The sequence below is a fragment of the Portunus trituberculatus genome, chromosome 35 (genome assembly GCF_017591435.1).
Source record: "Portunus trituberculatus isolate SZX2019 chromosome 35, ASM1759143v1, whole genome shotgun sequence".
NCBI lineage: Eukaryota > Metazoa > Arthropoda > Malacostraca > Decapoda > Portunidae > Portunus > Portunus trituberculatus.
Genome location: NC_059289.1, coordinates 16,698,426 through 16,712,996, shown reverse-complemented (window position 1 = coordinate 16,712,996; position 14,571 = coordinate 16,698,426). Strand labels below are relative to the sequence as shown.

The following is a 14,571-nucleotide window of genomic DNA, read 5'->3' as shown; positions in this document are numbered from 1 at the left end:
CAGAGAGAATGAAGAAGCCTTGTAGGCAAAACATCGGAGAAATAAAGTACTCCTGTGACTCAGTTTCCACCACCAACCCACCAATCTGTTCCACTTCATTGCAATCTATATATATATATATATATATATATATATATATATATATATATATATATATATATATATATATATATATATATATATATATATATATATATATATATATATATATATATATATATATATATATATATATATATATATATATAATAATTTTTAGCCATATAGTTGTCATTAATTTTTTCTTTTTTTTTATGCAAGAGGGCATGTTTTAGCTATAGATATCTCTTGGGTGAGTGCTACTTTTTATATATTGCTAAATTGGAAACATTAAAAGAAAAAGATTGTTGTTATAAATCACACTTCCAAGAAACATTGATTTTTATATTTGATATTTGATATGGTAACATGCACATCTTGGAGTTATGTATATGGCATAGTTATCCATTATTGAGTAATAATAAGGAGGCTGAAGAAAGGTTTGACATAATAAAGCGTACAGTTGTTAGCACCTTTTCAGTCATGATCAAAGGAATTGGTGAAGATGCCTCTCTCTTATGCATCACAGAGTATTGTTGACTCAGACCTGAAATGTTTCCTAACTTTTTATCATTATTAAAGAACAACTAAAAATGAGACTTACATAATCAATGATCATAAGAATGTTACTGTATATGTGGATTATATTTCATCATGGTGTTCCAAAAAAAAAATGTGAACAACTTTGTCCAATGATATATATAGATGGAGCCACAAAATGAATGGTTGAATTATTTAATCAGTTTTATATGATACAAAATAATTATATTGTCATGTTCATGTTTTTTTTAGAGAATCACAGTGACCAGAGATAGCCAATTCTCTGCATATCTTTACAGCAAAATAACTGGGGCTTTTGGAATTTCTGAAAAAAATGCCAGATTCACCAATTAACTTCATTTTACACACATGCAAAAAAAAAAAAAAAAAAACAATTAGTATGCTGGAGAAAAGACTTATTTGTGTGTTAACTGACCAACTATTAAAAAAAATACTTAGTATGCTGGAGAAAAGACTTATTTGTGTGTTAACTGACCAACTAATAGAATATAAAACATTTTTAGCCTCCATCATCAAGAAGAAAGCAAGGAGTACCATAGTATAGTTAAAGGAGCCAAATACTAAGCATACCATCTCAGGTTTAGGATGAATGCTATTTTTCTCCCTCAGTGTAAGCTTAGTTTATTCATTGAAGTTGTACAATTGAAAATACAACTTCATAAATCCTGACACATATTAAATAGATATGTAGCAGGAAGCAGGAAATAAATGTGAAAATATTGAAAATTTAGTTTTGAGTATTTAACTTATAATAATGATTTTTTAGAGTGTGCATTTTTGGATCACATGGATACTGTTACCATAGACTCTTGGGATTAATGTTTTGTGGCACTTAGGTTCAGTAGCTCAAAATGTATATGGGAGGAACCTCAGAATGTGCATCTTAAAAGAACTGTAAGAGTAAATACCAAATCCTACTAAGACCACTAGCGACTCGGCTCTGCAAACGTTCCATTTGTTTGAACTGTATAAGATTGTGATACCATAATGTTTTAGAAGTATTCTAAAACTATGAACATACACATAGATTCAGTGCATGACATGATGTGGTAACAGTTATTCAAATATGTAATGTGATATAACACAATGCTTTAAATGTGATAATAGCTTGAAATCATAATTCATAAGTTAGAGTAATTGCATCAATTACTTCGCTATTGTGATATTTTACATATGATGCTTTTTAAAAGCTTCTGTGAATTATTCAATAATCAATTTACTGACTCAGCTTAAACCATTTCTAAGTCCCTTAAAATTTTTATATCAATACTCTTTTCTGCTGGTGTTAATGTCAGATATTACTTCTATTGATTACTTGATATATAGTTTTCTTCGGTGAACTTCTATTTCTCAAGGAAAAACAAGAAAAACATTGTTCAATATACTGTTTTTGATCATTCATAAAAGAATTCTATTTATTATTCATACTTTAGCATAAGAAGTTATTAATATCTCTTTCGGAATACTACGATGTTTATCCTACCAGTGTTGGTAGTTCCTATGACAGATATATACTGAAGTGCAAAGTCAGGCACAAGAAAAAGGAAAACTATTGATATAGATGTTCCTGAAATGTATTGACAGGTCAAGCAAAGTCGTTGTGCTCTTCATCCTCAAACTTCATATGGCCTTTGTGTATAAGAAATACAGTAAGGCCCCGCACTTGGCAAATTAATTAGTCTCGCGAAACTACCGCCAAATGTGAATTTCGCGAAGCACAAGTTCTTTATACCATATAAATTGCCCAAAAAATGTCTCAATCAGTCTTTGGTCATTGCCAAAGACCCTCTTTTGATCCCTAAAATACAATCTTTCGTGCTAAAATAATATCTTTTGCCTTCACATATTGGAACACATGTACAAAACAGACCAATGAACAATAAATAAAGCTAATAAGACATGATATAAAGGCTGTAACTCCCGTTTTTTCACCCATTTCCCTCACCCACTTTCGTCCTTACTGCCATCACCATTGTCCTTACCCTCACCGGTACCACCTGTTGCACTGGTAGAGGAGGCCATGTTGGCGGTAAATCACCAGAATTCGTTCCCACGCTAGCAGAACAGAGGGTAGCACAAACAAAATGGTTGAAAGGGACTCTCAGACTACGTTTTGATGGGTTTAGAGAGAGGTCTGAGGTCACTGAGGAAGCGTGGTTTGCCATGTGGCCGCCAAGTTTGAATTCAAATCGCCAAGCATGCACTCGGTGGTCTGTGGCCACCCTTCCGCTAAAAGTGAGTTTCACCAAGCTGAGATTCACCAAGTGCGGGGGCTTACTGTAATATAAAATCTTCAATCCTAGTCTACTGAAATGAACAAGCCATTGGGCACATTGTTAAGTGATGAACAATCAAGACTGGAGAGGGGAATAGTACTAGGGAAAAAAGATAAAAAACATTCATAATTCTCCTTTTTGTAGCATAGGTAGTTTTGTGTATATATATATATATATATATATATATATATATATATATATATATATATATATATATATATATATAAACACCTAGTTTTTTTTTAATCTCTCTCTCTCTCTCTCTCTCTCTCTCTCTCTCTCTCTCTCTCTCTCTCTCTCTCTCTCTCTCTCTCTCTCTCTCTCTCTCTCTCTCTCTCTCTCTCTCTAAGAAAGACAGACAGTAAGCCTTATTGTCTTTTGAATCATTATTATTCCCTCCATATTGACAACTTGACATTTACACACTCAGGTGGTGATGATGAGATCTGTCCCTATGCAACCTTCCATCTTTTGGGTTTCCGTGAGGAAATGGATCCACAACAGGCTGGTAACAACTTCCAGACCTTCCCCTACCAGAATGGCCACGGCTCCCAGCAGAACTTTGTGAATTCCCCTGCATCCCGAAGCATGGTGAGTGGAACCAGTCCTGCCAAACATGCAGGCTGTGCTTGGATCCTGGTTGTGCAGTTGTACCATAAGAGATTCAGTGAGATTAGCTTATTTTAGCCTCTTTTGTGTAGGTTTAGTAAACTAATAGGAAAATGTGCTTTGCTGTCTTCTGACAGTTCACTAATAAAAGTTATTTGATGTCAGTATGGCTTAGCAAGAGAGGCTAACATTTCCACTTTTCTTGTCTACATTGCACATATTTAATGACTTGCATGCCTGTATTTTCATGGTGTGGTTTGAACTTACTGCAAGCTTAGCAGAATTTTTACAAATAACAATTAACAGATCAGGCATTGCAGATGTGCAGGCTAATTTGGGAATGAATCATTGTTTTGCAGTTTTATGAACATGATTTATATGGACCGTTTATTTGGATAATGATTTTATGATCATTGTATTTTAAGATATTTTATATAGAAGGCAAAAGTGGTGCATATACTATAAGGGTAATGTGCATGATGAAATGACAACAGGAACTGTAAAAGATATAAGAAGCATATTTTTGGATGTGCTGGTATTCAAAAATTAACTGTACCTCACCATACCTCTTATTCTGATTTCATCTATATAACAGTAAAATTACCAGTATCAACTGTATTTAGTAAAAACTATAGGAAATGTATTATGGATAAAGATCTCACATAGTATGGCTCCTTTGAACAGACCAAAGACAAGAAAAACATGGAAATTATAATTAATTGCAATATTAAAAGGATTAACCTGTTTGTTATGTACAGTATTAATTGATAGAAATGGAAGTGACACAAGTTGAAGTGTTGTTATTCTCTCTGAGAAATCCCATGAATGTGCACTTCAGCTAAACTTCATCCTGTTTCAATCACAGGTTGTCAAATTAATTTTAATTTTGATGAGTTTTGAACATAAAAGAATTGGACTATATTGTAATATGCTGTATATAGATTAATAGGTAGATTCTGTTTGTTGAATAATGTAAGTATGTAATAGGAATTTAAGGTTGCACCTGAGGAGTATTTTATCTCCTCACTCTGAATCCTGTGAGTATTTTAGCTTGAGAACTTGTGGTGGACTGACAGATATATCCCTTCTCAGTTTGTTTTATATAGTTGGAGACACTATACAATTCATATTTAACATAAGTCTCCCAATATGTCCATGAGTTGCATGAATTACCCTTCCAATTGGTAGTTCAAAATTTTTCTTTGTGGTTATATTTGATAAAATAATTTACAGATAATTATTATTCTCTATTTTTTTTCTCTCATTTACAGATAAAGTAAAGATTTTACAGTTTTATTTAGTGCTAAATTTTATCCATTCTGTGGGAAGATCCCATAATGATGGTACTTAGTTGAATTGAGATGAAACCCTTTCATACTTTTCAAAAAGTTTCACCAATGTAATATATATTAAATAACAGATTTTCTTTCCCAACTATTCTGTATATCAACACATAATCCCCTCCCATAGCTCTAGATTTAAGACTCCCTTTAGCAGTGCCTCTTCAAATAATCCTTATACAGTACAAAGCTCCTTTTCTTTTTATTAACTCATAACTCCAGAATGGGGAAAAAATTATGCATGAAAATAACAGTACATTTATAAAAAAATCAGAAGGAGCTTTGATCCCACTGTTTCAGCTTCATGTTAGTATAAGGTGCATGTTTGTATTGGCCAGTCAGCACACTGCCATCATTAGTGCTTGCTTGTGTCCTGCTTGGTGTATTAACCTCCAGACCGTTCGCTCCGGCAGCCACGTCATGGGTCTGGCAACTACTACAGCTGCGTTTCTGGCGACTATAACTGTGGCCATGCCCCGAACGAAGGCCACCAGGTTGGTTTATGCGACTTGGTGGCGGCAAAATCAGTCACTCGCCAAATGTGTCGCACTGCCTTTTTTGTAATATATTTATATAATGACAATATTTTCACCCACAGCCTGCAGCCTGGATTGTTTTTTTAATCAGTTCATGGCAAGGGCATAGGGTTATATTCTTTGTATAAGTTCCTAGCCTTCTGTGTTACAGGCTTGTGCTCTCAGTCAACAGGAGTGCAGGCTACCTCAGCCTACCACAGAGTTGATGTAACATGTCTATGCTTTCTGCTTTTTATATGTATATATAAATATATATATATATATATATATATATATATATATATATATATATATATATATATATATTTTTTTTTTTTTTTTTTTTTTTTTTTTTTTAGTTATGCATTTGCATTTGTAGATTATTTAGCAGCTTCTGGATACTAAGCATAATTCTTGTAATTAATGTGCATTCCTGCCTTTTCAATAATTTTCTTCCCAGTTTTGCTTCAATTATATAATAATGAAGCCTTCTGTACATGGTTTAGAGTTCTTTTGTGTTGATATATATATATATATATATATATATATATATATATATATATATATATATATATATATATATATATATATATATATATATATATATATATATATATATATATATATATATATATATATATATATATATATGTGTGTGTGTGTGTGTGTGTGTGTGTGTGTGTATATATATATATATATATATATATATATATATATATATATATATATATATATATATATATATATATATACATGTGTGTGTGTGTGTGTTTCACTGTTTGATCTGCTGCAGTCTCTGAGACAGCCAGGCGTTACTATGCGGAACGAGCTCAGAGCTCATTATTTCCCATCTTCGGATAGGCCTGAGACCACGCACACACCACACACCGGGACAACAAGGTCACAACTCCTCGATTTACATCCCGTACCTACTCACTGCTAGGTGAACAGGGCTACGTGAAAGAGACACACCCAAAATCTCCACCCGGCCAGGGAATCGAACCCCGGTCCTCTGGCTTGTGAAGCCAGCGCTCTAACCACTGAGCTACCGGGCGTAGATATGCAGATATATATGTGTGTGTGTGTGTGTGTGTGTGTGTGTGTATATATATATATATATATATATATATATATATATATATATATATATATATATATATATATATATATATATATATATATATATATATATATATATATATATATATATATATATATATATATATATATATATATATATATATATATGTGTGTGTGTGTGTGTGTGTGTGTGTGTATATATATATATATATATATATATATATATATATATATATATATATATATATATATATATATATATATGTGTGTGTGTGTGTGTGTGTGTGTGTGTGTTCTTTTTTTTTTCATTTTATTTATTTATTTATTTTTATTTATTTATTTATTTATTTATTTTATTTATTTTTTTTTTTTTAGGCACTTATTGATTTACATTGGAATGTCCAATTCACTGTCACCTCTTGCTAGACTTCTATGACTTATATATGGCCAAAACATAAGGCAAAAAAATTATTAATAAGATATACTACAATGAATCGTAATGTGGAAACAAAGTTGCCTTTTTTCTGGTCCTTTCCTGCATATATGAAGTTGTATCCAAAAGGGAAGCAAACCAAAATGATTTTATGGCAGGAAGCATGGAGGATGAGAACAACTGCTCTGTTGCTTCTGATATTTTCTCATCTTCAGTTTTGCTGTAGTTACAGCTATTGCTCTGGCAGTCTCTCTGGAATGACCAGTGTAGTTTTGTAGGTAGAATAAAATCCGGCAAACATTCTATTAGTGTTTTCCTATTTTATGAATATATATTAGTCACAATTATATACATTCAACCAAAAAAAGTAAAATGAGCTTGATATTTACTTGATGTGCTAGATACTCTACCTACCTAATGCACATTAAATGCTGACTTTTTTTCTTTCTGTGTAGGAATGGGAGCTAAATATTTGTGTGTGTGTGTGTGTGTGTGTGCATGCATGTATGTATGTTTATGGATGTGGGTGCATGTGTGTATGTGTATGTATATGACTGTGGGTGTATGCGTGCTCATGTGCATTTATTTATTTGTGTTAACCTGGTTGTGACATACAGGAAAAAAGCTATGCTCATACTCATATCTGCATATCTACTATTTTCCAACTTTTCCTTTAAGCTGTGAATATTCCTTATATGATTTATTTTCTCATCCAGATCATTTTAGACTTCTATGCTTTTGTATCATAAGCCATGTTTCTTAGTATCTCTAACAAGTGGCTCTCTTCAGCTTTCTTCCATGTTCCCTCATGTGTCCCTTTTGCATGTGTGTGTATTTACCTAGTTGTAGTTTTACAGGGCCTGGGCTTTATGCTCGTGTGGTCCCGTCTCCATATCTACACTTATCCAATTTTTCTTTAAAACTATGTACACTCTTTGCTGATACCACTTCCTCACTCAAACTGTTCCAAGTCTCAACACATCTTTGCGGGAAACTAAATTTTTTAACATCTCTCAGACATCGTCCCTTCCTTAGTTTCTTACTATGCGATCTTGTGCTTCTAAAGTCATATTCTTCTCTCAGGATCAGTTTCTCATTATCCACTTCATCCATTCCATTAATCAATTTATAAACTTGTATCAGATCCCCTCTCTCTCTTCTCTGCTCCAAGGTTGGTAGATCCATTGCCTTTAGTCTCTCCTCATATGCCATCCCTTTAAATTCTGGAACCATTCTTGTAGCCATTTTTTGTAGTCTCTCTAATTTTCTTATGTGTATCTTTTTATGGGGAGTCCACACAACTCCTGCATATTCCAATCTAGGTCTTATTTTAGTACTTATCAATTTCTTCATCATTTCCTTGTCCATATAGTGAAATGTCTCTATATTCTTGGTTAGTCCATGAGTTTGTTTTTGGTGGCACATATGTTCCAATGATTGTTAACTCCTTTTTGTTAATATGCATCTTAACATACAGTATTTCTGATTTTCCTTCCCCAAACTCCACTTGATTTACCACTATCTCCTTCCTTAACATCATCATGACTCCTCCTCCTCCTTTACCCTCTCTGTCTCTCCTCCATATATTATACCTTTTATCTATGTCTATTTTTATTGCCTCATTTAACTTTGTTTCCACCAGGCATACAATATCTGGTTCTTCTTTCTTTATGTAATCTCTTAATTCTAATTTACTAGATAAAATCCCATCTATGTTTGTATACATCATTTTTAATCTCTTGTTCTTATCATTTTTAGTTAAACTTGCTCCATTCTTTTCTCTTCTTTCTCTTTTATATACCATTTCCTTATCCTGTCTCCTATAATTCTCCAAAAATGCCTTCTTCTCCTCCTCTGACCTTTCATTATTTTTTCTCTTGCTTCTGCCACCAGTTCATTGTGTCTCTTCCTTTCCTCCTCGTTTCTATTTTTCTTTATATATATATCTTTGCAACCTTCTGTTTCTCTGAGTTTCGTTTTCTATATTGTACTTCTTCTGCTGCTGCTTGTGATTTTAGTAATATCTTAATTGGTCTCACTGTTCCTTCTTGATATGGTCCCATTCTATGGATTTCTTCTACTTCCTCTTCTAAGTTCTGTCTATCCTCGTCATTCAGATGTTTTAGTAGGTCTTTTACTGATTTCATTTCATCTTTTTCCCTTCTTGGTCTATATTTAACATTTTTTTCTTTCAGTCCAAAAATAATTACACTCTTCTTTTTTTCCGTAATTTCTCTTACTAAATTTTCTTTTTTCTTGAGGACTCATATCATTTTGCTTGTCATATTTTCATCTCTTTCTTTTAACTGTTCTTGAAATACTTCTTGAAATGATTCCTTGTCTTTCTTATCTTGGATTCTCCATGCTTGTACTTCTTTTTTAATCACGTCTTGTACTCTTTCTTCTTCTTTGTTAACTAGATCTTTTAGCTTTTCTTTTTCTTTCTCGGCTTCACCGAGTCCTTCTTCCATCAATTTCTTATAGTTCGCTATTTGGACTTTTAATTCTTCATTTTCGGTTCTTAGCCTAGTTTCGTTTTCTTCCACTCTTTTTATCCTTTCTTTCAATTTCTGGAGCTCTTTATCCTGTTCTTCATTCTCTTTCATTCCCATACTCTCCTTTATCAATTTATCTAATTTACGTTCGATAGTTAAGACTCTATCAAATAGTGAAGTTTGCGCCGTATCAAAGCCTTCAAATTCTCCTCCTCCCTCACCAACATTGTCATCATCAGCTTTCATTCTTTCCCTTGTCACATACCTGCATTTAGATGGAATATCTTTCTCACTCATTATTATTTAACACTGTATTCATGAAAAAAAAAAAATAAATAAATGAGTCCACACTTATTGCCCAGGCCACTGTAAACCCAAACAAAGGTAGTGAAGATCAGCTGATTCTCAGGAGCGACGGTATCGCGTCCTTCCTCTGCTGCGTCTCGTCTGTGTGTGTGTGTGTGTGTGTGTGTGTGTGTATTTACTTATTTGTATTTACCTATTTGTGTATTACAGGGCCCGAGCTAAGCTCTCTGTGACCTGTCTCCTTGTCCATTCCTGTCATATCTCTCTCTCATCTGATTGACACACACCGCGTCAACGACATCACTGCTCAGTTTATTCCACTTATCAATGCTACGATGCGGGAAACTGTATTTTCTCACGTCATTTAGACAGATGTCCTTTATTAGCTTTTTTCCATGTCCTCGGAGATGATTACTTGTGGTCACCTTTATCAACTCTCTGTCCAGTATGTCAATCTTGACTCCTCTTTCTTCTTTAGTCTCATATTCAGAACCCTCCAGTAAAAATTCTTCTTCTCTATCTCAGTCCTTTTCCCATTTTTTCCTTAGCTTCACTTCTTAGCACTTTCTCCTTTTCCCTCTCCTGTCAGCACTTTCTCCTTTTCTCTTTCCTCTAAGTTCATATCTCTTTTTATCCATATATCCTTGTGTTCAGTATCATCGGCCAGCTTCCCTTTCCTAGCCATAATTTCCTCTACAGCCACTTGGGATCTCATTCTCACCTTCATTGGTCTCCTATCCCCTTCACTGTATCTTCTTAGCCTGATCACTTCCTCCACCTCATGGTCCAATTCTTGTGTGCTGTCTTGTACTCGCTTGATAACAGCTTTGGCTAATTTTCTCTCTCTTCACATTCTCTCGTGAATTTATTTGGATTTTTCTTTTTCTTCATCCCAAATATCATGAAGCTTTTTTTCTTGTCCACAGTATCTTACACACGGTCATCTTTTTCTATGATAACTTCAATTACAGTGACTCGTGTTCTCCGGAATTTCTCTCTTTACAACCTCTGAAAATTTTACTTTATTCTCTTCTTGCTTCTGCTTCCGTTCATTTCATAGTTCCTTCAGCTTGTTTTCTCCCAATTCACCTTCTGTCCTGTCCACAATCCTGTCCTGCACTTTAACCTGCAAGCTCCTTAAGGAGCTTTCATAATCTTGGCATGGGGCTTTTAGTATGTCATTTTGTTTCTTTATTTCTTATATCTCCTCTTTCAATTCCTGATTTATTGTACTGACCACCTCACATTCTGCTAATCTCAATTTCAGGTCTGTGTTTTCCGTTATCAGTCGGTCCTTTTTGTCCATTAGACTCGACATCACCTCCTTCATATATCTTAATTCCCTTTCTACGTTGATTAGCCTTCTCATATTGCCTCGTTCGTCCCTGAATCCAGAAAAATCCTTGTCCATAATATCATCTGTTAGTTTCCTTAGACCAACAGTAGTTTCAATGTATCATTGGTTTTCACGCGATGGCATATGTTTTGATTCCACCATATGCCTGGCAGCAGTGCTCTGTTCCATCACTCATTATTCTTTCCATATATGTGATCCAACACTTATTTAATTTGGAGACAGGAGAACCTATGGCCCCCTCCCCCACTGTACATACATCTAGGCCAGTCTCCAACTCCTTTTGCAGTTATTCTCTGCAAGCTGCTCAGCTGTGTGTGATCAGCACAATGGCTGCGCTGTGTGTGTGTGTATTCACCTAGTTGTATTCACCTAGTTGTAATTTTACAGGGCCTGGGTATCATACTCGTGTGGCCCCGTCTCCATATCTACATACATCCAACTTTCCTTTAAAACTATGCACACTCCTTGCTGACACCACCCCCTCACTCAAACCATTCCACACCTCCACACATCTTTGTGGGAAACTATATTTTTTCACATCCTTCAAGCATATTCCCTTCGCTATCTTTTTACTATGCGATCTTGTAGTTCTACTTAAGTTTTCCTCTCTCAACATCATTTGCTCATTATCCACTTCATCCAGTCCATTCAACAGTTTATAAACCTGTATTAAATCTCCTCTTTCTCTTCTTTGTTCCAAGGTAGGCAAATTCATTTCTTTTAATCTCTCCTCATAGGTCATTTCTGCCAATTCCGGAACCATTTTTGTTGCCATTCTCTGCAATCTCTCCAACTTCCTTATATGCTTCTTTTTATAAGGGGACCAAACCACTCCAGCATATTCCAATCTTGGTCTAATTACCATACTAATTAATTTCTTCATCATATCTTTATCCATATAATGGAAGGCTAATCCAATATTTTTATCAAATTATACGTTTCTCCAAACATCTTATCAATATGAGCCTCAAACTGCCCATGGTCTTGTATTATCACTCCCAAATCCTTTTCCTTTTCCACCTTTTTCAACACTACTTCTTCACCCATCTTATATGACCCTCTTGGCCGTCTTCCACTCTTTCCCATCTCCATCACATGACTTTTGCTCAGATTAAATTCCATTTGCCACCTCTTGCTCCACTCCCAAATCTTATCCAGGTCTGCCTGTAAAATTTCACAATCTTCTTCACTCTTCACACACCTACACAACTTCGCATCATCCGCAAACAAATTAATATAACTGTTTACTCCTCTGGCATGTCATTAATATATACCAGGAAAAGTATTGGTGCCAGCACTGAGCCTTGTGGGACTCCACTCTCCACCACCAACCAGTCCGACTTTGCATCCCTTATTACCGTTCTCATCTCCCTCCATCTCAAGTAGTTTTCCATCCACTTTAACACTTTTCCTTTCAGTCCTCCATAAATCTCTACTTTCCATAACAGTCTCTCGTGAGGTACCTTGTCAAAAGCTTTCTTTAAATCCAAATATACACAGTCCATCCATCCTCTCTCTCCTGTATTTTGTCAACCACTCTTGAATAAAAGCTCAGTAGATTTGTTACACATGACCTCCCTTTCCTGAAGCCAAATTGATGATCCGATAATAACTTATGATCCTCCAGGAACCGTATCCAATATTTCTTTATCACCCTCTCACAAATCTTACCGACCACACTTGTTAGAGACACAGGTCTATAGTTAAGAGGCTCTTCCTTACTGCCTCCCTTATAAATGGGCACCACTTCAGCTCTCTTCCACTCTACTGGTACTTCCCTGTTTCTAATGAACACCTTATAATATCATATAATGGATCAATCAATTCTTCTCTACACTCCTTCAATAATTTTCCTGAAACTTCATCTGGTCCCATCGCTTTATCATCTTTAAGTTCCTCCAACATTTTATATAACTCCTTTTAGGTATCTTAATGTCCTCCATGTGCACATTTCCTTGTACATTCTGTGGCTTTACAAACATTGTTTCTTCAGTAAATACTTGCTGAAACCTATTATTTAGCAATTCCGCTATATTCTTAGGGTCATCTACTATCCCTTGCTCTCCTTTTAATCTTTCAATGGACTCTCTCTTTTAAGTTTACCATTTATGAACCTGTAAAACAATTTTGGATGTTCCTTACTCTTGTCTACAATATCTTTTCAAATTTTCTTTCTTCCTCCTCCTTACCCTCACATACTCATTTCTCGCCACTCTATAATTCTCCTTATTTAGTATATTCCTGCTCTTTTTCCATCTTTTTCAAGCCACATCTGTCTTTTCCTTAGTCTTAACACAAGTTGCATTAAACCAATCCTTTCTTCCTTCCTCTCTCGGTTTATACTTTGGTACAAATTTCATAACTCCTTCTTTATAATATTTCATAAAAATCTCATATTTCTTTTGCACTTTTCTGATTTGTAACATCTCCTCCCAATCTAATTTTCTGAAATAATTTTTCAAACTTTCTGTGTCCATCTTTCTATAATTCAATCTACCACTCCTGTATGTCTCGTCCTTCCTTCGCTGTGTTGTTGCTATCTGCATTTCCATAACCACATGATCACTCTTTCCCAAAGGACACTTGTATTGTATATCTCCACATAGGTACACTTCTCTTGTTAACACCAAATCCAGTCTAGCCGGTTCATCATCTCCTCTATATCTAGTATTTTCCTTCACCCTCTGTTCCATCATATTTTCCATCATTAGATTAAGAAATCTCTCTCCCCATGCTTCCTCTCCAACACCACTTACTAGATTTTCCCAATCCACCTCCTTACAATTAAAATCTCCTACTAGTGTGTGTGTGTGTGTGTGTGTGTATTTACCTAGTTGTAGTTTTACAGGGCCTGGGCTTTATGCCCGTGTGTGTGTGTGTGTGAGTGTAAGTGTGTATGTGAGTATGAGAAACTTTGTCCTTTGATTTCTGTATCTATTTGTTTTCCTTTCATATGGATGCTTTCTTGCATGAGTGGGAAAGGCCTATTTGTAGGAAATGAAAGATAAATGCAATTAAGTAAAAAGAATAGAAAGCACTCGGCTTGCATAAATGATAGCACCTCAATGTAGCAAAGGCTTTGTCGGCAGTGTTGTAATTGCTATAAGTGTCATGAGTGAATGTTATCTAAATCTTTCACATAACATACCAAATTTTTACTAAAAGATTATTGGATGCAGACTAAGAGCAATATCATTTATACAAAACTGAACCTCTAAACATTTTATGTGAAATGTTGTGTGTGTGTGTGTGTGTGTGTGTGTGTGTGTGTGTGTGTGTGTGTATGTGTATGTGTATGTTTACTTAGTTGTAGTTTTACAGGACCTGGGCATTACGCTCGTGTGGCCCCGTCCCATATCTACATATGTCCAACTTTTCTTTAAATCTATGCACACTCCTTGCTGACACTACATCTTCACTCAGACTATTCCATGCCACTATACTTCTTTGTGGAATGCTGAATTTTTTCACGTCCTTGAAGCATCTTCCCATCCTCAGCTTTTTACTATGACATCTTATGC

At 34.9% G+C, this 14,571-nt stretch overlaps 1 protein-coding gene across 50 annotated transcripts in view; it reads left to right on the top strand.

Moving 5' to 3' along the window:
• The window catches only part of LOC123513214 (Down syndrome cell adhesion molecule-like protein Dscam2), a 424,526-nt gene that overhangs the window by 376,468 nt on the left and 33,487 nt on the right, over window positions 1-14,571 (top strand). For all 50 annotated transcript variants that reach the window (XM_045270251.1, XM_045270253.1, XM_045270254.1 and 47 more), the window contains 2 exons: window positions 3,346-3,506; window positions 5,278-5,358. In XM_045270251.1, the coding sequence (XP_045126186.1) occupies window positions 3,346-3,506; window positions 5,278-5,358 (242 nt within the window). The remainder of the gene's footprint in view (window positions 1-3,345; window positions 3,507-5,277; window positions 5,359-14,571) is intronic.